General features: G+C 44.2%; 1 protein-coding gene across 2 annotated transcripts in view; it reads left to right on the top strand.

Annotated features, from left to right (window-relative positions):
- Positions 1-23,737, top strand: part of LOC144683255 (copine-8-like) — a 742,817-nt gene that overhangs the window by 138,954 nt on the left and 580,126 nt on the right. For both annotated transcript variants that reach the window (XM_078546211.1, XM_078546212.1), the window contains exon 4: positions 22,743-22,846. In XM_078546211.1, the coding sequence (XP_078402337.1) occupies positions 22,743-22,846 (104 nt within the window). The remainder of the gene's footprint in view (positions 1-22,742; positions 22,847-23,737) is intronic.

The raw sequence follows: 23,737 nt of genomic DNA, 5'->3' as shown, positions 1-23,737 counted from the left end.
ATAATAAGTTTAATAAAGACACAATCATGGAAGTGAGTTCAGACACATATAGAGTATTGTTCAGAATGTATCAGATAATGTAGCTAATTCTTGATTTATATCTTTAGTTTTGCTATAAAAAAGAATATCATTAATCTTCCGACATTCTTGTTCCTTTCAGTAGGGTGCTGCAGCCATACCTTACTACAGCCTCTGCTTTAGGATTGAAATTCTTCAGACATGTACTTTCAACCTTTATAATTATGGGTTGTTTTCGGCTACTTTGGCACATTCTTGTGAAGAAAACGGATCAGATTCACCATCTTGCTCTCATGCTCATTTTTCTGTCCTTGGCCTGCTGCAATGTTCTATTGAAGCCCAACCAAGTTGGAGGATCAGCACCTCATCCTCCAATTTGAAACTTTATAGCCTTCTGGACTCGACATCAAGTTAATCAGACTATGAACTCTGTCCTCCATTTTGAATTGTCTTTGCCCCCCAAGTGCCAGTTTGTATCTTGTTTCTATGTTTTTGCTATCAGACCTGACCTTTATTCTGCTATTCACACGTACCCTGGACCAATACTTTGTTTCTTTACTACTACACTTCCTTTGCCTTTTGTTCCATGACATCTTAGGAATTTAATCTCCCCCCCACCACCCTCTAACCTATCCCTGACCTTCTCCCCCCCCCCCCCACCACCCCATCCTCCCCCCATCACTTTTCAATAGCATAAAACCTATCTCAATTCTACCTCTCTTCAGTTTCGAAGAAGAGTCATATTGGACTTGAAACATTAGCTCTGCTTCTCTCTCCCCAGATGCTGCCAGACTAGCTGAGTTTTTAAGCACTTTCTGCTTTTTTGATCAGATTTTTTACTTGATAATTCATTTAATAATTGTTGAACTTGTAATCAATAATTGACCTGGTTAGATCAAATTTTGTCGGCTTAAAAATATTTAAATAAATTATGCTGCATTTTCTGAGGGAGGAACCAGACTTAAGATATATTGTAGGCTGCCCCTCAACACACTGCTTGCCAGGAGAGAACTTGGTGCACGTGTGCTTATAACCTTTCCATGAATGTTAAAATCAGTGGAGAGAGGGCAACAAATTTTATTTCTGATGGCATTAAGAAGACATGATGCGCCCAGGAGATCTATTGAACTGCCTGAGGATTCTTTAAAACTAGTTTTGCACCAGTCTGGTGCCCACCCCACCTTTTGTGAAGCTTAACTGTTTTAGGCTGGCATCCTCAAGAGAAATCTTACTGTTTGCTTTATTGTTTCATGAATGTGACTTGTGAATTACATTGAAGCTTTTAAATTAATACTTACTTGAAAGTGTTTTTTGTTGAAGTGAAGGTAACAGTCTAGCTGCAGTCTAAAAGTCTTTGTGAGATTGAGAAAATACAGACCTGTAGCAGATATTTTTAAGAGAAATTAGATGACACAGTGGGTCCATTTACTATCTTATCTTTTCATCTCTGGGACCTGTATATCCAGTACAGATTTAATGATGTGAAGGTCTTCCTGCTGTTTGATGTAAGGGTTCTTTGTGCAATGAAGCCATCTGGAATTGCTCTTAAGTCATAGGCTGTCTGGGAAATGGAAATATAACACTAGAGAATTAAGGGTTACTGTAATGAAGTAGAGACTGAGACATACTCTTCACTCCCCCACCCCCAACTTGGTTGAGCAGAAATAGAGTGGTGATGTGATGAAAATGGCAGTGAAACACCTATCATCCTGTTCCTTTCGACATATAGGTCCCCATCAGTTCATTGGGATCTTTAAATGGGCAGTCCAGATGCTCACTAGAAACTGGGTAGAAGTCTCATTAGCCCAAGCAAATTGGGGTGCTTTGCCATTAATTGGACCCTAATATAATTTTGAAGGTCTAATGGATGGAGTGTACATCACATAAGCTTCATTGGTACTTGTAGGCTGGACTTGATAGAGACTGTTGCAGGCTACTCCAAAAATGTGTATTTGTAAAAAAAAAACTCTTACTTATGTGGGCTCGGGGCTCTAAGTGCCTCTGTTTGGTGGGCAGGTGGGTGTGGGCTTAGTCGAATTTCCAGATGCCTGATTAAAGTGATTACTTCAAAATTAACCCCAATGAAACAGAATAGTAGGAATATGTTTTGACAGATTATTACCTGACTTGAATATACTGACTGCTGGTTCTATATCCATAAGTGGAAGAGCACCGATGACCTATTACCTTGATGATCAAAGAGAACTTGATAACTGTACAGGCCAGATATAAATCATGAGTATCTCAGACAAATAGGCACTTAAAATCTAAAATGAACTGTACATATGGTTCAATTTAAGGGATGAATGGTTCTAAGTGAAAAATAATACTTTCACTGATACTCATTTACTCTCCAACTATTATTTGGCTCATTTTCTAAAGCTGAATGTTTCTGTTTCACCCCTTTTAAAGAAAATCGTTTCAATTCCTAAATTGATTCAGAATTAATCAGTGCAGTGGTCAACAACTGATACTTTATTTTGAGAACAGTGCAAATGTGTTTTTATAGCAGAGCCTGTGTTCAATGAAATGTGGTGGGAATGGGAGTTAATAATAGAATGGAAGCCATAGGTAATTATAGATAATATGAGATTGTGGGGAATCTTAATAGGGGTGACCATGTGGGATTGGGTTCAGGGTTAAATGGACAAAAGGCTGGGAAGTCGGCTCCAACTTGCCGACTTCTGAATTTTACTCAAGTGGCACTAGAGATGGGCAGCCAAATCAGTGAGGAGGCAGGTATGCATTTTAAATACATTAATGAGCCAGGAAGCTTCAAATTTAAGCAAAATACTGCAGATGCTGGAAATCTGAAAGAAAAACAGAAAATGCTGGAAAAACTCAGCAGGTCTAGCAGCATCTGTGGAGAGAGGAACAGAGTTAACATTTCGCGTCCGTATGTCCCTTCTTCAGAGCTCCACACTTAACCTGCTTTGCAGTTTTAACAGTGCAAGCTGCTGTTCCTGGACCTTGGAAAACCTGGCAGCTGAAGCGAACTGAGGATAGCTTCAGGGAGCACTCCTTGTGCTCCAGGATAGGGAGGAGTGCGCCCACCATCAGACAATCCTCCCCACCACCAACGATAGGGAATACAGATTTGACTCCTCCCATTCCCCCCCCCGAATCATTATCTTTCCCCAGAGTCAGGGATCAGACCTGGCTGGTCCTGTAGCCTCCTCCAACGTATTTCCCATCTGACTGGAAGCCAAGCCTATCAACCAGGCTGATTTCCAGGCATGAAACCTGGCAACAGAAGTACATTATGCAGTTAAACCTCCATAGTATGTGAGGAAACCCAGGCTTCCGGGTCCCATCTTCCCTGTGCAGCAGAATATTAAAATTCTCCCCTGTTTCTCATCACTGAGTGAAATAGTAGGAAGCTAGAGTATAGTGTTACTCATTCTAGAAAGGGAAATGTTTATATGGTCCACCCACACCTAATCGGTTACCAGCAGTTTGACCCAAATCACTGACACCATCCCACACAATGTTCGAAACTAAGATTTCATTAGAAGTTGTAACATATGTCTGAATTAATAAATATTATTCTTTCTCAAAATACAGATCATTAACATTTCATATCCAATCATATTTAAAGTCCATGTGATATACTTAGAACTTTTGTGACACTAATTGGTGAGATTTGAACAGCTTCAAGTCCAGTTATTAATTCAAACACCAGAGGTAACTGATGACATATAATTAGTAACTGTATAATTGATGGGGCTTAGCACTTAATCTTGTGTAATTATAAATGCACCTGATTCCAGCTTGTTCCAGTGCCTGTCATACAGACATTAATCCTTTTAGCTGTTGACGTTACACTCTGCTCAAAATCAATTGACTAAAAGCCATCAGATATGACTTGTTGGGAATAAAAAGTAAAATGCAAATGGAACATTTAACACAGTTAAAGGATTGATTTCATCAGGTAGTCAACATTTAACTTCTCAATATCTATAAAAAACATAACACATTTTTTAAAAATTACATTATGTTGAAATGATATAGCAAAAGCTGTTAAACATTATTTCAAGACTTGGGATTGAGAAGAATGATCAATCACAAGGGTTCTTCATCTCTGGAAGGTGCAAAATTCAGCTGTCTGCTTATTGATAAGAGAAGTCAAAGACATGTTGTTTGGCGTTTCAAAGCTCACCTTTCCAATATCCGAGCAAAGCATCTAGCTATGGCTTGAATATTCCTAATATCTTTGTCTTTCCTATCCTGCCTCGCTAATTATTTCAAACATTTATCAACTTCTGAGTCATGAAGTTCCAATAAATTGTTTTAATTTTTTATCAGTTGGAAGGTCTTCAAGGCCTCCTTTCCGAACATAATTTGAAATATTATTTGTGGTTCGCTGTATTTATATCCAGAGACAAACAGTTGAATTGTCCCAGATGTGCACTAAGTGCAGTAGCGGGCGGGTAAACCGACGTTTTATCCGCCGGACGTGATGGCGGGTTTTCATGCCATATCGTCCCAAACCTGTCACATTACTTGTGCATTCCCAGGAAACATGCCGTTTCCATGGCGGGCGGGCTCTCATTCACCTGCCACACCATCGCCTCACCGCTTCATCGCGCCAGGCACCACATTTAAAGTACAGCCGTGCTCAGTTTCCAGCCCAGCACTGCAGCAAAGAAGACATGGCCCCAAAAGGCAAGAAGACTGCAGCACTTGAGCGCCTTTTGGATGCTGAGGAGGCCCGCTGTGATGTTCTCTACCACAGCTCTGGCAAGAGGGGCAGCTAAATTACCACTCTGGCTTGGTAGGCAATGGCAGCGGTGGTCAGTGCCAATGTTGCACGGAAGAGGTTGGCTATCCAATGCAAATAGAGGATGAATGATCTCGTCCATGCAGCCAGGGTATGGTAACCATCTCATCACTCTAAACTCACACACTCAAGCCCATTATGCATTCACTGGCATCTCACTCACTGCCAGCTCAAGGGGCATCACCACCCATTCTCACACACATAACCTCACATGTCCATCTGGTCTTGTCTCCTCTGGAGACTGCCTCCTCAGCCCTCACCATCTTGAGGCTACTTGCACAGTTCAACATGTGCCCCCACACACACCCAGCGATACTCTCCTTCCCCAGTACAGCTCTTGTCCTGCAGCCTCTTCCCTTGCCTGAGGCCACTTCTCCCCCTTCCTCAAGCAAAACCTCGCCCTGCAGCCATTGAAAAGCCACTCTGATCTGGTAGGTAGAGACCTGCCCGTGAGTCCCCCTGAAAGTGATGTAGTGCTGTCTGTGAAGCCTGGCGCTGATGACTGCGAGTGCTGACCGAAGCAAGGTAGGCAAACAAACCTTGAAGTCCTGAGCGAAGTGCAGCCTGCCAAGTGCACGCCTTATATATGCTGCTGTGAAAAACGTCAGCGTGTTTTCCTGCCAGTGTGGGCGGATGATCCAGCTGTGGGGGATGGGTCCGGTGGGCTGGCCTTATAGCGATATGCTGATGTATTACCATGAGGTTCCTGACACCTGATGGTGGGGAACGTGTCTCGTGGTGTGGACAATCGCAAACTGGTTCCACGACGTTGTGAAACCAATTTTTTTGTCCTTCTTGCCATAGTGTCTGCTCATGCCACTGTGCATGCCCAGGCACTGGTGGGCACAGAAAATCCCGGCCAGATTGTGTCTCCCAACAGGTTGCCAGATTCTTTGAATTTCTGACTGGAAAATGGGACAGTACCACACTATGGAGCCGTTCATTTGGGCCGTTTAGGATATCTCCTGAGCAAGAATTTTGGATTCGTCAGGCGGGCTTGGCAGGAGCAGTCAGGGAGCTGACCTCCGCCTGTGACCGGCTCTGCACTGCAATTTCACGCGGGTGGCCCGCCCTGCATGGATCATGAGCGGTAACGCTGAGTGCTAACTGTGCAGGTCGGGGGAGGAGGGAGAGTCGGGTCTAGCACGCAGTTTGTACATGCGCAAGAAAGAGCGCTCCAATCTGCCTGAGGCACGACGCTGCCTCAGGGAGATTGAAGCGCATTAAAAAAAAATAAATAAAGACATTAAAAACTTAATGAAACATGTCCCCTCATGTGACTGTGTTGGGACCTGTTTTTATTTTCAAAATAAAGGTTTTATTTAATTTGTATTAGCTTTAGGAAATGTCATCCTGCTCGTGGATGAGGTTTCCTAAAAAATGTAAAGGCCACTTGGCCTTTTTGCCTGCCCGCCAACCGTTAGGTTGGACGGACAGCGTAAAATTCAACTTAATTACCTTGTTAGTAGCCTTAATAGGCCTTTCAATTATCGGCAGGCCTGTAGCTGACTCCGGCGTGCACTCGCCGAACAAAATATCGCGCAAGTTCGCGATGACGCCGGGATGCACGCCGGATGTCATCGCGCGTCATTTTATGCTACTGCGTGTCGGGTGCGCACCCACACATCGAATGTAAAATTCTGGCCCTAATTTCCTATATGACCTTTGCACTCCTGTTTATGCCATTTCATATTTAATATCTCTGTGAGGCCCCCCCCTCCAACCGCCACCCCTACTCCTTTAACCTACTTTTTCTTAGATTGTAGTGTTTGAGTTGCTTTGGTCATTTCTCATATCTCGGTTCCCTTCATGGATCCGGGCTTGCTTATCATTTTGTTGTATCGCAACTAGGATTGAAGACTATATACTGCAGAGATGTTTCGAACAGTGCACTGTAAACACTTAGAGGTAGAAATTTGTTTGCATACAGCACTACACAAGACGTGAGGCAATTTCCCCTGGGCAGGCAGTGCCAAGAGCTACTACCTGCATGGCTGAACAGTATCCTCAATAATGTTGATGAAGAACACTGTGTTGGCCTACACAGTTAATAGTCTGCAACACTATCTGCCCCTAGTGAATCAACATAAATATATGTGATACTATGATCCCCATAGAGACCAATAACTTTTAAAAAGAAATTCAAACTTCTAGTTAATAGCTAAATGGATGATGCTTCAAGACTTCAGGTTTTAATACTGTAACAAGCAAACTAGAAGTAACATTAACTAAACGCTATTTGTGAAGGCAACTTATATTTTAAACTACTTAATAGAACTTTTACTTTTAACATGACCGAAAACCCGTTTCACAATAATATATTACACTGTCCCTTAGGCAGACATTCAATTCTCCCAGAACCAGTCCAAAGTGATTCTTTACTCCCAAGCGTTTACTTCCATTATTTTCCTTTCCCAGGTAACTTTTAACCCCATGTCTTTCATGGTGAGGGCTTTCCCTGGAGTTTCTCCCTTTAGCTCAAGTTAAGCAGATCTTCCAGCCTAGTTTTAAATCCCCACAAATTTGGTCTTTTCAATCCGAGCCTGAGCTCTCACCTGCATTCCTGGACATTGAATCGGATTTTTTGCCTCTAGCTGCTCTCTTTCTCCCGGATCCTGGTACAATTACTTGTTTGGGAAATACAGTGCTATTCTAGGAAAGCCTGCAACCTGATCCTTCAGTGGTTTCCTAATGACTCAACCCCTCTCCAAGCCCATCTTCATGCCAGTGTGAATCACATGAGCCTTGTATACAGGTAGAAATGCTGATTGGCTATTCTTTAGACCCTAGCCCTGTTCTAGCTTGGAAGTAAATGGACAGTATAAAGCATAACTGTTTGCCTGACGTTCTCAACACTTTCCTGGGACTTTGGAGACTGGCATTCTAACTATTGTAAACATGGATGGTGCTGTTACTATCTCTAAGTGCAAACACCTTGCACCTTATTTCCAGCGAAACAACACAGACCTTCCTTTAATTTTTAACAGCCATGTCATCCAGGCCTTTGTTAGGCAGACTTCAGAACAGGTCACATGACCCCTTTCATTCTATCCAAAATTAAAGACAGTTCCAAAGCACAATCTTATAAACTTCATATCTGTAACCATGGTGCTGCTGGCAGTGGTGCTACCCAAACAAATTCCTCCCCCTTTGCATTGTAAGAGCACTGGAATTGATACCAGTGATGGGGAGGTGGTGGTGTAGTGGTATTGTCACTTGACTGGCCATCCAGAAACCCTGTGTAGTGCTCTAGGGACCTGGATTCAAATCCCAGCATGGCAGATAGTGACATTTAAATTCAATAAAAAAAGTCTAATGATAACCATGAAACGATTCTCGTAAAAACCCAAATTGTTCATTAATGCCCTTTAGGGAAGGAAACCAAAAATCCTTACCTGGTCTGGCCTACATGTGACTCCAGATCCACAGCAATGTGGTTGACTCTTAAATGGCCTACCAAGCCACTCAGTTGTATCAAATTGCTAAAAATCCAACAGAAAGGAATGAAACTGGACGGACCACCTGGCATCGACCCCAGCCCTTTCGACCCTGTAAAGTCATACAAAGAATGTCGTGGTTCAGGAAGGCAGCTCACCACAGCCTTCTCAAGGGCAATTAGGGATGGGCAATAAATGCTGGCCTAGCCAGCGACGCCCATATCACGTGAATGAATTTTTAAAAACATTCATCAAGGACACCAGTTAAATCCATAATCACATCGCCTGGACACAAAAATCTGGGTGGAGTTTGTCATCCATTTTATGCCTAAATTTGGCTTGCTGAACTGTCCCACATCAAGTTCAGACGATGGATGAAATTTTCCTGCCCGCTGGCATCGGGCGCGTTAGGCAGCATGAGCGGACAGTGTGATGAGGTCAAAATCGGTTTCATGGCATCATGAAACCAGTTTGCAATCGTCTGCTCTGCCTGTCAATGATGGCCGTGTTTCCCACTGTCCGATATCGGGAACCTCATTGTAATATATCTGCATCTCATTATAAGGCCAGCCCGCCGCAATCACACCCCCACTCTGGATCATCCGCCCATATCGGTGGGAAAACACAACGGTGTAGAGCACATCTCGACAAGTGTGACGTGCAGAAGTCAGGAGTTACTGCCAGGGCCTTGCTCACACCATGGACATCCGAGGAGCAGAAGATGCTGGAGCCCGACAGCAACGGCACACTGGGGGAATGTCCATGGCATGCTGGGTGGATTCTCATGGACATGGCTCTGCTGCGAAGCAGCTCATGGAAGGTGGAAAGTCCCCTTTGAGGGTCCGCTCACAACGGACGATGGTCGAGGGGGTGGAGAGGAAGGTCCAGCTGTGTTTGGGAGAGGAAGACGTACCGGGGGTGGGAGAGAAAAGCCTACGATCGACTGGAAGAGGAAGAGGTGTTCGGGGATGGTGAGGTAGGGAGTAGGGTAACAAAGGTGTCGGGGGCTGAAGTAGGGAGGGGGCAGGGACAACTGTGGGGGAGCAGTGGAGGGGCTAACAGTTGAGAAGACAGCAAATGTGGAGGTAGATATAAGGGGGGGGGCGGAAGGTATAAGGGAAGAAGTTCGGAAGGAGGAAGGAATTCAGAGAGGGGAGGGAGACTGGGGGTGTGGGGGTGGGGGAGGAGTCCAGTGTGGGGAGGAAGGAGTTCAAGGGGACGAGGGAATGTGGAGAGAGGAAGGTGTCCAAGGGGAGGAAGGACTGTGGAGAGGGGAAAGAAACCAGGGTGGCGGGGGAGGAAGGAGTGCAGAGGTGAGATCGAGTCCAGGGGGAATGAAGGAGTAAATGTGTCTGAAGGAGTCAGGAAGGGGGAAGGACTAAGTCAGGGTGGGAGTCTGGTGGTGGAGAGATTGGTGGGGGGTGGAGGAGGACTTAGGGAAGGGGGGCAGGAGCTCTGGAGAGGGGAGGCTGGTGGGAGGAAGGAGTTCCAAGAGGGGGAAGGAGTCCGGAGGGGGAGATGCCCAGGTGAATGTGCAAGGGGGGTGCTCTGATGAGTCCAAGACTGCCTCCTGGGGAGCGAACTGAGGGTGGGCATTGTACCAGGGAATGGTGAGAATGACCGAGGGCAGAGTGAGGTGGTGTGAGGGGAGGATGAGGGTGCGACAGAGGGTACTGGACGGCGAGGGTGGCCGGTGGGGACTCAGAGGCAGACACAGACCCTGGGGGTGAGAAGGAGGAGGTCAGGGAGGTTAATGTAGATCGGGGTGGGAATTTTGGGAAGGACAGGAACATGCATTCCCGAAAGGAAAAGGAGTCGACAGCGATGGGGGAAAGGAAATGGGTGACTGGGAGAAGGGAAAGGGTGGGGGAGCGCAAGAAAAACTGTAGCACTACTGTGCTGGCTAAATCGAAAGTGAGACGAGAGTCATGGTGGGCGAGATCAGGTGCTGCATGGGAGTGTGATCAGTGGGTAGGCGGAGATGCAGTTCAGCTCAGATGGACAACTGAAAACGAACCACAGCAGGCAACATTTAAAATGCTCAGGACATTGAGATCTGCATGCATGAGAGAGTGCTTACACGAGGCTCCCAAAGGGCCTGCCACACACACACACTTCTCCCTCTAGAGTCACTCGCACTTGCGTGCAGCTGAACTGCTAGTTGTGGGTGGGGAGGGGGAGGGGCAGATGTAGTGGGAGGATTCAAGAAACCTGTAAATAAAGCTAAAAGACACCATTCCACATTATTCAGTGAAAGTGAATATATTTTCAGATTGTAAAGTGACAACATGTGTTCACCCATTCAACCAACTGTGATCAGAATTTCTTTACATCTGAATACCTTAGACTTCTAGGTGCTGCCCTGACATCCGCAGCAGGGGTGGAGACAGCCTGTGCAATGGTTTGGCCCTGTTGCCTCTGATGCCTTAGGTGGGGAGCCTCTGGAGAATCAAGGCCTTGGGAGCCCCAGCTTGCTTTGGCTGTCTTCCTGCGAGCCAGCTGCTCCCTCTGTGGTGACAGAGGATGAGGTTGAAGAGGCCACAGGCAAAGGAGACTCAGAGGGAGAGGACAGCCTTTGAAGTTCCTTGGATGACCCGGGGCGTCCAGCTGCGCTCCTCCCTTTGGGTGCCCGAGAGCCCCGGCCTGACTCCTTGACGGCAAGGAGCAACATTTCCCTCTCGCATTGTCACTACAGGAACTCACCCATGGCTACCGCATTGAAGTGTTGGTCTGCACACATCTCCTTGTTCTGCTGGACCAAGATCTCCATGGTGTCCGCTACCCTCCCCATGGAGACCTCCATACATGCACATGTGGACACCACTTCATCAAAGAACAGGTGGCCGCACTCGCCCGACTCATGATCCACTCTGTTGAGGGCTTCCAACAGCTCTGTGTGACATTCCCTGCCCTCTGCTAAATCTCCAGAATGAGTCGGAAGGCCAAATCCAGGGGATCGTCATCTGACTCTGGTGGCACAGATGCCTGATCCCCAGCAATCCCCCGAGTGTCAGGGAGCTCGGCTGAACCTGCCGCCTCCTGCTGCGGAGATGTGCCATGTGCTGACCACCAGATTGTGAACCAAAGCCTGGTCTAGATCTGGGTCCCACCGAGGTGTGTGTGCCTGTGCTGGTGCAGGGTATGGGTAAGTGCTGCGATGGGTCTTACAGGCTTATTTCCAGCTCTTTAATGGAGAAGGTGTCCTCTTGGCTGGAGGTGAGGATGTGGATGGAGCTGAAGGACTGGCTGGCTGAGGGTGTCGGTCGCTTGGCAGAGCTCCCTGTGAATCACAGTAGAGATAATTAGTGCATGGCAGCAGAGTGAAAAGCAGGAGAGAGAGCACTCACATTTGCATTGAGAGGGATGATGTGGTGCAGGATCCTCATGTGGGTGTTCGCTGCCAACCTCACTGTTGCCGCAGGCACGGTCCACATCCCCACCAGTCAGCGTGATGGCACGCTCCTCAAAGTGAGTGAGGGGCCAAACATGGGCCGCTTCACCCCTGGTTTGGGACCTCTCCATGCTGTTGTGAGCCAGCTTCTCCTGCATAGAAACAGATGGAGAGAGTATGAGCAGGACACATGGCACTGCGTGGAACATTTGTGTGGTGAGCGGAGTCATGGACGGGAGCTCCAGATGATATGAACCTCATGGAGATGTGAGAGTGTGTGTGAGAGTTAGTGGTGTTGTCCCTTGAATTGTGAGATCTCTGTGGATGTGTGATGGGTTTGTGAGTGTGTGAGTTAAGAGAAATGAGAAGAGTGACTTACTCTGGCAGAATGGATTCATTCTGTAGTGGCACTGGGTAGATGTCCTTTTTTGCAGGGCATTGGCGCTGACCACCTCTGCCACCGCCTCCCATGCTGATTAGTGATATTGCTGCCCCTCCTGCGGCCAGAGTGGGGGTAGGGGACATCACGGAGGACCTCCGCTCCGATCAAAAGGTGCTCGCGGACATGGACACGGCATTAAACAGAGAACCTGCAGTCTTCTTGCCTTTTGGGCCCTTATCATCTATGCAGCAGTCTTGGGTTGGAAGCACTGAGAGGTGTGTACGCGGCTGCATTTTAAATATCGCACCAGGCATGACGAAGTGGCAAAACGACGGGAATGCACAATTAATGAGGCGGGATTGGGACGACACAGCACAAAAACCCACCTTTGCGGCCGATGGGAGAAACATTCTTTTTCCGCATGCTACCACACTAAGTGCAAATTTGGGATGATTCCTCCCTATGTTAGAATTTACATTATTGTTAGTCATGAACCAATAATTGTTTATTAGCATGAGAACCATAGCAACACTGAAACATTGAGTTTGCAAATAACTAATAGAGTTAATTGGCAAAATAAATAACACCAATTACAAAGGCAGTTCAGTAATTTGCTAATAATAAATTTCAGTTGAAAGCAGCATTTTAAATTGATAAAGTCCGGTGAGATTAATTTACGATCTAGTCCCACATTAACGTGGATGACTCTTAATTGCTCTTTGAAACAGTGGAGCAACTTAGTCATTCAGTTGTAACAAACTGCTATGAATTCCGGCAATTCAAGTTAAAGGGCCACCACCATCTTCTCAGGGCAATTAGAGTTGGGTAATGAATGCAAGTTGTTATGACCAAATCCTGAGGGGTGAATAAATTCCTCTCTTTTCCATTCCTGAGATTGGTGTCATGAGGCCATGCCCCTATAATTTTGAAAAAATGATTTTTCAACTTTCAACTGACTGGAAATTTTGCAATTTGCAATGAGACAACAAACTACTTAAAAGTGCAAGGCCACCTTTCAAGGCAAAGATGGAAAAGCAAATGAGACACCCTCAAGGGATTGTGGAGAGAGGGACATTTCCTATAGTTCAAAGATCCATCAATACTCATCACTGTCTAATGAAGAGACATTAAAATGCAAAGTGTTGGATATTGAAACAATGGCTGCCACAAACAGGCCCACCCAAAACCCCTTGGGAATACACAATGGGTGAAATATAACAGGCCAGGCTGCAGCCACTACAGAGAGATTGCAAGAGACACAGGGAGCGTCAAAGATTTCAGCAGAGGAAACAGGCTGGAAAACCGCACTTTCTCCCTTGCTCTTTTTTGGAACAAGTGTATTACCCGGTTCGGAAGGCAAGCTTACTAGAAGTCTACCAGTGAACTGAGATCTTGTAATAATTGCAACATCTTATACATCTCAACGCATCCATGAAAACAGCTAATCCAAATCAGCTGCAAAGTTTAAAAACCTATGCCTCAAGGACAATCAAAGGACACTTAACTATATATTCTTTTAATTTTTTTTATTGGACTCTAACTTCCCTTATTTCTGATACCTACGTGCGTGCATGTGTGTCCGAATTACTGCATGAGAGCTGAATGACTGACGTCACATTTTTATTATGCGCCCTTGGGTTTAATGGTTCATAAGTTTGCTCTTTAACTCAAGAAAACCTTGCTTGATTGGCTCCTTATTGTTCACTGCATAAACAGTTAAATACATTCTGATTTGGAAAAGGCATATCCTCGTGAAAAATAAACTAAACCTTTGCTGTGACCAACCGAGGAGGTCGAACGGAGGGGAGCCAGTTCGTGAGAACCATTCTCATCTGATCATAACAAAATTGGGGGCTCGTCTGGAAGTGGATCCCATAGACTTGACGTAAGAATTGGAGTGGGGAGAATAAATTGTTCCTTCAAAAACAATTTAAAAACTGCAGAAGGTTTCCTTGGGTCTATTATACTAAAGTGCTGAAATGTCAATGCTTTAATAGAGCAAGGTGAGATAACTGGTGAAGAGTTAAGGGCACTGTCCTAAGAAGAATTGAAAAGCGTAGCAAGGCACTTGGAGGTGGAGTTCCGCCCGAAAGCCTGAAAAATGTAAATTTTAAAGTGGGTGGTGAAATACCTAGAGCTGGAAATTGAGGACACTGAAACAGATAAATTAGCGGCAGAAAAATTAAGATTGGAGCAGCAAAAATTGAAACTGGAATTTGATGAAGGGGTAAAAGAGAGGGAGAGGTAGGAAAGGGCAAAAGAGAGGGAGAGGCAGGAATGGAAGGAGGTAAGAGAATTCCGAAGAAGACAGCAAGAAAGGGTGATAAGACTACCATTTGAACCCTGTTGGGAGATAGAGGCAGCCAAGGCAGGCTGGAGAATAGTACTCCCACAAGGTCAGGGACAGTCTAGGGAGGCTGAAAAGGCTGGAGAAAGCCAGCAGGGATCTGTAGGAGTACAAGGAACTGAGAGAGAGATTCGGACGTCTTACAGGAGGCGATAGAACCTGTGAGAGTTGGAGTAGCTAGGGAAGGGGTACTGGGACTTAAAACAGCTAAGGCTAGGCCAGTAGAAGTAAAACAGGTCAGGACAGAATTCATGGGAATTGCAGTAGCTTAGGAACAGCCATTTGAATTTATAAGGGTTGAAGCCAGGCCAGCAGGAGTAAAAGAGGTCCATGAAGGGCCTGTAAAGGTTAAGAAGGATGAGGAAGGGTGCCTGTGATCTGTTTAGCAGATACCTTCTTGGCAGATTTAATTGGGGACCAGGCAAGTTTTCAAATAGACCAAGAAAGAATGAGTGATGCCCCACTCAGTTGAAGAGCCACAGGGGAGTACAGCAGTAGCTGAACATCCACTTGAGGGCAGTAATGACATGGAACAGTTTTAGGGGGAATGTCCATCCCCAAAACAACAGAGGAAGAGAGGAGATCCTACCCCAAACCAAGCGATACTTGTGGAGATCACAAGGGGAATAGCACTGAAACTTGTGCAGGGTTAAGCAAGACAAAGCAGATGAAGGGCAGGATTTTCCGGCTGCACCCGCCACCGATGGACTTTTGGCTGTGCCGTCACAACCCCCGCCGTGGGTTCCGCCGAGGTGGGACCAGAAAATCCAGGCCCAAGTTTTAAAATTCACAGGAGGCAAAAATCCAATTGCAGCCCACTCACCTCCGAGAAATCAGATTTTTTAAGAGTGCCTGGGTTGAAGCTAACAAATTCACAGGCTTTCGAGGTGGACAGCAAAGGGTTTAAAACCGATCTGAGCAGACTAGACTAGCAATGTGAAAGATTTGCATGTTAAAAGCCTCTGTGTTAAACAGCATGAAGACAGGGCCAGTGAGAAGCACAGAATACCCCTACAGGTAATCAGGAGCAGCTCGGCTGTTACCTGCAATCTGGGAGCTAACAGCTGGGCAAACCAACCAAGCCCCTTAAATGATACTTAATCTGGAGTCACAGAATGGAACAGCCACAGGGTTAGACAAAATTATCTATCGGGCCTACCACCAAAAAAAAAGCAACTTCAAAACTCTGACGCCAGCCTAATCTTTTCAAATGAAAACAGGTTTTGTTTCCGCCTGAAAAGGGAATACCGATGTAAGAACTTGTTATCCAGGTTTAAGGACATCTAGGTATCAAGACCACAGTAAAGCAGAACAGTTGAAATTTTAGTAAGACAGTAAATAACCATAAATGGGAGTGAATGTGTTTTTTTTGTTGTTTTGTATTTTTTAATACCTTGCAATGAAATGAATCTCTCTTCATTTCTTGTGATGTGGCAGTGTCACGAGGCTATGCCCCTTAAATTTTGAAAAAAAGATTTTTCAGCTTTCAACTGACTGGAAATTTTGCAGTTTGAAATGAAACCAAGCAATCTACTTAAAAATGCAAGGCCGCCTTCCAAGGCGCAGGTGAAAAAGCAAGCAAGACACCCTCGGGCGTGAAAAGAGGGACGTTTCCTATAATTCAAAGATCCATCGACATCCATCACTAAGGAAGAGACATTAAAATGCAAATTGTTGAATGTTGAAACAATGGCTGCCACAGGCAGACCCACCCAAGACCCCTTGGGAATACACAATGGGTGAAGTATAACAGGCCGGGCTGCAGCCACTGCAGAGAGATTGCAAGTGACACAGGTAGTGTCAAGAACATTTTCAGCAGGGAAAAGCTGTACTCTCTCTCTCTCTCTTTCTTTTGGAACAAGTGAATTACATGGTTCGGAACTGAATCACTGCACGAGGGCCAAATGCTTGACGTCGCATCTTTATTATGTTGCCTCTGGTTAATAAATTTGCTCTTTCTTTAACTCAGGAAAACCTTGTTCGATTGGCTCCTTATTCTTCACTGCATAAATAGTTAAATACATTCCGTTTTGGAAAAGTCCTCGTTAAAAAGAAACTTAAACTTTTGTTGTGGCCAATCGAGGAGGTTGAATAGAGGGATACGTGTGAACATAGGAACATACGAATTAGGAGCAAGAGTAGGCCACTCAGCCCCTCAAGCCTGCTCCGCCATTTAATAACATCACAGCTGATCTGATTGTTACCACAAATCGACATTCCCACCTACCCCTGATAAACTTTCATCCCCTTGCTTATCAAGAACCTACCTAGCTCTGCCTTAAAAATGTTCAAAGACTCTGCTTCCACCACCTTTTGAGGAAGAGTTCCAAAGACTCACTACCCTTTGAGAAAAAAAATTCTCCTCATCTCGGTCTTAAATTGGCGACTCCTTATTTTTAAACAGTGATCCCTAGTTCTAGATTCTCCCACAAGAGGAAACATCCTTTCCACATCCACCCTGTCAAGACCCCTCAGGATCTTTTATGTTTCAATCAAGTCGCCTCTTATTCTTTTAAACTCCAGTGGATACAAGCCTAGCCTGTCCAACCTTGCCTTATAGGACAACCTGCCCATCCAGGTATTAATCTAGTAAACCTTCTCTGAGCTGCTTCCAACGCATTTATATCCTTCCTTAAATAAGGAGACCAATACTGTACACAATACTCCAGATGTGGTCTGACCAATGCCCTGTATAACTGAAGCATAACCTTTCTACTTTGTATTCAATTCGCCTCACAATAAACAATATCATTCTATTGGCTTTCCTAATTACTTACACTAAGCTTTTGTGATCATGCACTAGGACACCCAGATCCCTCTGCATCTCAGAGCTCTGCAATCTCTCACCATTTAAATGATACTCTTCTTTTTTATTCTTCCTGCCAAAATGGACAATTTCACATTTGCCCACATTATACTCCATTTGCCAGATCTTTGCCCATTCACTTAACCTATCTATATCCCTTTGTAGCATCCTTATGTCCTCTTCACAACTTAATTTCCTTCCTATTTCATACCATCAGCAAATTTAGCAACCATGCCTTTGACCCCTTCATCCAAGTCATTTGCATAAATTGTAAAAAGTTGAGGCCCCAGCACTGCTCCCTGTAGCACACCACTCGTTACATCTTGCCAACCAGAAATTGACCCATATATATCTACTCTGTTTCCTGTTAGCTAGCCAATCTTTTATCCATGCCAGTTCACTCCTCCTCACCTGATCATAACATTGCTTATAACAGAATTTCAATTTTTAGAAAATTGTGATTGTTCAGTTCATGGGGCAGAATTTTCTGCCTGTTGGGCGGGCGGGCCCGACCCAATCTCCAGCGGGCGCTGAGCCGATCCCTGCCAGTGAAGCAGTCCCGCACTGCCATTTTACGTGGGCAGGCCTTCGTGACGTCTGGCGGGAAGCGCTATGCGACATGTTCATAATTTGCACAATAACATTATTAAAATTTTTAACACTCTGCATGAAACCTCATCCCGCCGCTGGATGAGGTTTCATGTTTTCTCTATTTGCCGCCGGGTCTCCTGACCTGCCCGCCAACCTTAAGGTTAGACGGGCAGGTCCTTTAGTTGTTTAAATGATCCTGTCAATGGCCTTAATTGGCCACTGACAGGTCGGCGGGCCCGCAGCTGATTTTGCTGCGCCCCCTCTTTCCTGAAAATTTAAACGGGGCGGGATGAGGTTGGGGGTTCCGCCTGACGTCATCCCACGTCATTTTACGCGTTGGCGAGCAGGCCCCGCCCCCTATTCGCCGACGGCAAAATTCTGCCCATTATGTACTTGACTGCATATAAATCTATATGAAGAAATAAGCCAGCTAGATCTCTTGAGTTAACAAGTAAGGAGTTAGTTTTATTGTTTAAAAACTCACTCAGGAAAAAGTATAAGACTTAGTAAAAAGGTACAAATGCATCCCAAACACAGACACACACACATACACGCACACACACTAGCATGCAAAGCAGAACAAGTTACAGGGTGGAGGAGGTGGAATTGGTAAGAGTTAAAGCCTTTAAGAAAAATATAGGAAAAATACATTCCGACGTTCCTTTGGCGGTCTTTAAAACTCCAGGGGTGTTGTGGCCGATGTAAGCTGGTGGTTTTTCTGGAGACAGTCTCTTTTAAACTGTTATCCATCTTTTTCCAAAGTGGATGCTATGACATTTGGAAGTTCCTTTCAATTGTAGCAGAGAGAGAGAGAGAAATAATGTTAATTTCTGCAGACTCCTTGCTCTAACAAACGGACAAGCTCATAATCATAGCTTTTCACAAGTGGGGTTCCGATCAGGTGACAGCCGGCTATTGGCACACAATGGAGGGCAATACATATTAATGAAGGAGCTTTGATCTCCCATTGTCAAAGCTAACAAGATGCCATGGGAATGGATAGAGGATGCTTAGCACCCTCCTTGCATAATAGGTTTTGTTGATCCTTCTTTGTTCCTGGCAGTTTCTGGAATCAAGAAGTCTGGTGGCCTGAAACAAAAACAGAAAATGCTGGAAAAACTCAGCAGGTCTAGCAGCATCCGTGGAGAGAGAAACAGGGTTAATGTTTGACCCTTTTTCGGAGCGGTCCGTCATATGGACCCGAAACATTAACTCGGTTTCTCTCTCTGCTGATGCTGTTAGACCTGCTGAATTTTTCCAGCATTTTCTGATTTTGTTTCAGATTTCCAGCATCGGCAGCATTTTGCTTTTATCTTAGTCTGGCGGCCTATTGCCCGTACGTTTTTCAGAGAGTTCAGAAATTGACAGATGCAAAGTCCCCTGGTAATCTGCTTCAGGGGGCTGCTAGAAACATGGCCAATTGCAGGTCAGGTGACTTCTGCAGCCATTCGAAAACACAGTGGATGGAATAATATGGAGCTGACAGGCTCTACGCCAACCTGCCCTGCAGCCATCAAATACCGCAGGGCGGACTAATGAGGCTGGGAGTGGGACTTCCGTCCCTCATTGGGATGGAAGTCCTGCTCTTCGGAGCTGTCGGCCAATCAGTGACGGGGGGGCAGGATTTTGGTTTAAGGGAGGTAGCAGGTAGGAAGGAAGGGGGTTCAGTCTAAGGGGGGGCTGCCCCGCGATTGCAAAAAGGCAGCCCCCGAAGAGCGACCCCCCCCCCCAACTCCAATCCCCACCCCCACACACTGCCCCCCCCCCGCCTCAACTTCCTTCCCACCCTTTAAACATCTCTTGTAAAAAATCGGGCTTCCCTCTCTCGCCTTGCTAACCACAGCAAATGTATTATGGCATGGGCAGCATATTATCAGGGTTAATAGGCTTGATAACAAGCCTGATTGACCCTAAATTAACCATTTAAATATGGCAGGCGGGCTGACGATTTTGGCGCCCTCCAGCCACCCGTGTTATGGGCCTGAGCTTGGGAAGGTGGGTGGGATGGGTGCCCATCCCATTTGACATGCCCTCCCCTGCGAGAAATATGCCCGCCAGGGGCACAAAGAAAATTCAGCCCAGTGCCTTTGCAGCCTTAGCTGTTTCTTTTCTTTTTTTTTTATAAACGATCCAGGGCATCACACCAGCCATTTAAACTAACGATTAATATTCCACATTGCACACAGTCATCGTGACACTAGCTATATCCTAAGAATATATAGGAATATGAAATGCACTTCATTCTATGACTTTTCTTAACTTGGTGAACCCAGCCAACACGACATGGCTCTGGGTAAAGGAGTAAATAAAATTCATGAACTATTGCATTGTTTTAATTAATTTTACTTCCACGTCGCATTTCTTCTATTTTAGTTCTGTTAAAGAACATCTGCAGGTGACAGGAGTTTATCCAGGATTTAAACTTTTAACATTAGATGGAAAAAAAATCTATGTAAAGCCTTAAATATTTTATTTGATGCAAAATAAATAACCATCTTATTATAACCAGCTCATAATACAGTGTACACAAAAGTTAATAGAAGTTGTCCTGAGCTCTAAGCCTAATTTCCCAAAGGTGTTTAAACTTTTAAAATGCTAAAAGGCCATGGCACATTTTAAAAATGAAAGTTACATTGACCCTTTCTCTACATTTACTACCTTTCCCTTCTTCCATTTTTTCATAATCTCACTTTTTAAGTTTTAAAGTATTGCTCTCTCCACTTCCTTAGCCCTGTGAGAATGGCTGCCCCTCTGTTTTTTTTTTGCATTTTCCAATAGCAATTTTCAATGTGATTCCTGCATATTTTCTGCCAGCAATTGGAAATCTATGGAATAAGCCTGATTTCCAGCATTCAGGCATGATTGCCATTTCGGCTGCATTGTAGTTGGGTAATCATTTGAAATGATACTCAGGGCTGATACTGAGAATTCTCAAGCCTCTGATTGTGGTCCTTCATTGCACTGCTACGGAAGCCAGGTCACCAAGAGTTTACTGAATTAAAAACTTCTGATGCAGTATGTCATTAACTGGAAGATTTGTCGAAGCTTGGGCAAAGGCATAACCCTAAATTAAAGTGCTTTTAATCCGCTATTAACCTACCACCCAGAAAATAAAAACAAAGAAGGTATTTTGTAAGGGATGTATACTACACACCCTGATATCACATCCTGACTTAACAAGCATTTCATAGATCCTTTATTTACTGTTAAGGCCCACTCTGCCAACCCAGTTCTAATTAATTTCCACTGCCATTCAACTTAATGATAGAAGGATTATCATATAGAATACAATTTATTTTGTAGTCAATTTTTTTTCTCTATGAAATATGTTCATTTTGTAGAGTAGCACCAAAAATAATTCAGCTGAGTGAGCAAAAATTGTCTTTTACTGAAAGTTAGGAACCTAGAAATTCAGTGATGCCCTGCCTGTTCCTTGGGCACTAAACTGGTGGCAAAAGCTCTGATTATGGCTGGCAGTAAGCATGTACTTATTGTGAGCTGGAAGTTTTGCATTTGTAAATAAGGCCCATTTGGGGCTCCCTGTGCAAAAATGACTTGCCCAGAATGCAACTTGTTAGTGTGAACTAATGCGAATCTGGCATTTTTGTCATTGTTGTTCTAAGGTTGCACCTAGGGTTTAGAAGGAATTTTTATAACTTCCCGTAAGGTGTCTTGTCTCCGATTATTTGCTTCCTGCACAATGTTATGAAAACTAGGAGGAACACGACAAAGTACAGATCTGTACATTTGAAAGCACATGGTAAAGGCATAAATTACATTATGTTTTTAACCCTTAATAAATATTAAGGTAATGTGCAATTGAAAGTTTCGGATGATTTCATGATTAATGAAAACAATGCTTAAAGCAGTTTGTCAGGGGAGGCGATGGTGTAATGGTATTGTTGCTGGACTAGTAAGAGACCCAGGGCAATTCACTGGGGACCCTGGTTCAAATCCTGCCATACCAGATGGTGGAATTTGAATTCAATAAAAATCTGGAATTAAAAGCCTAATGATGACCATGAAACCATTGATGATTGTTGTAAAAACCCATCTGGTTCACTAATGTCCTTTAGAGAAGGAAATCCACTGGCCTACATGTGACTCCAGACCCACAGCAATGTGGTTGACTCTTTAAAATATCCTCTGAGCAAGGGTAGTTAGGGATGGGCAATAAATGCTGGCCTATCCAGTGACACCCACATCCCTTAAATAAATTTAAAAGAAAATTCTTTTGAGTGGTGGAGCTGCAGTATGCTCAACAGAACCTGGAATAGAAAGGCACAGAGGTCAAATAGGAGATATTTGAATTAGCCTAATGTAAATTAGCCTTTTGCTGGAATCCCTGAAAGAAGATTCAGTTCCATTCCTGTGGTTACGAAAAATGCATTAAAAGTCGTAAACCATTAATATAGCAATCATTTAACATCTTTCCAATGAACAGCTCATTTACATTTTAATATTTAAGTGAGTTTACTTCTTTTAGTTATTTTCTATGCGTTAAGGTGTGGAATATTAAGAATGGAACTCTTTACATGTCAGGCACCCGTTATTGACATTAAGCACGCACAGTTAAAGAATTGCACTGCAAGATACAAAGTAAAGCCCCCTTTACTCTGTCCTAATAATGTGCTTCAGCCGCCACCTCATAGAACTATGTGCCACTGCACCAATGTGACATTTTGTCAATTCCCAACAGCAGTAATCTTGTTGTTTCCCTGTGTGAGATTGCTAGGTAGTCTGTATTTAAGGGAATTTTGGGCTGTAAGCCTATGCTGTTAAGAACTAGACTGAAACCATCAAAACTCAATTTCATGTAGGATTGTTACAGTCAGCAAGCAATCTGATCTGAATTTGAACACAGGCCTCAGAGTTGAAAGTCAACGTTAAACCCATTAAGCTATCCAGTTTACTTATTCATTTCTCTGCAATACTTTTACAGTCTGTCTCACGCGGTCAGGGAAGCTAACGCTCTCAACTTTATTTGCAGTTTGGAAGAACAGAAGTAATCGACAACACCTTAAACCCAGACTTTGTACGGAAGTTCATTCTAGATTACTTCTTTGAAGAGCGGCAAAATCTCCGATTTGATTTGTAAGTTTGTCCTTCACCGCCATTGCACAGATATTTTCCGCGAGCTCTTAAGATGGGGTACAGGTGAAGTAAGGAACGGGAAACCAAAGCAGGAATTATTGTTCAAATATTTCTGTTTCAACCTGCAGGTACAACCTTATGTTTTAGGTTCAGTAAATTGAATTCACTAAATTCAATTCATTTCTCCAAAAATATAGTTGACATTTCTGTAATAAAGGACAATTTAAATTTGAGTTATTTTCAAACACTGGATCATTTTTCATGCATAAGCTACTAATTGTGTTGCATTCAAAGGAAACCATAAGCATTAAACTGCAGCTTTCATGTTTTTCATCAAAGTGGAATGGATTTAAATTGAATTCTGTTTGATTTCATTAAAATCAAGCGCATTGAGCAAGTTTCAAAGAATATTCGGTATGGCTTCTTTTCACCAGCCACAGAGTGAAAGTAAATAATGCTGAGAGCTGGAGATAGGCAGGCTATGAAGGCCTGAGCAGAAAGTAGGAGATAAAAAGGGCCAAAAATACATAATGAGACAGAGAGTCAAGGAAAGAGAGAGAAGTAATGAAATTAGGGACCATATTTTCATTGCCTACTTATGTCATTGTAAGGGTGGGGAAGACAGGGCTTCATGTGTGCAAGAGTGATCATAACATGAGAGCTTCCACATACAGTTTGAGGGTGAGAAATGTGGGTGTGGGTCTAAAACCGGTGTTTTAAACTTAAATAGATGCAATTACAAAGACATGAAGACAGAGTTAGCTAAAGTGGACTGGGAAAATAGATTTAAGGGTAAGACAGTAGAAATGAACTGCCGGACATGTAAGGAGATAGTTCATAACTCTCCACAAAGATGTATTCCATTGAGAAAGAAAGACCAGTATGGGAAGG

Source organism: Cetorhinus maximus, chromosome 8, assembly GCF_964194155.1.
Source record: "Cetorhinus maximus chromosome 8, sCetMax3.hap1.1, whole genome shotgun sequence".
Taxonomy (NCBI): Eukaryota; Metazoa; Chordata; class Chondrichthyes; order Lamniformes; family Cetorhinidae; genus Cetorhinus; species Cetorhinus maximus.
The sequence above is the reverse complement of the archived record's forward strand: the minus strand, read 5'-3'. Positions and strand labels throughout refer to the sequence as shown.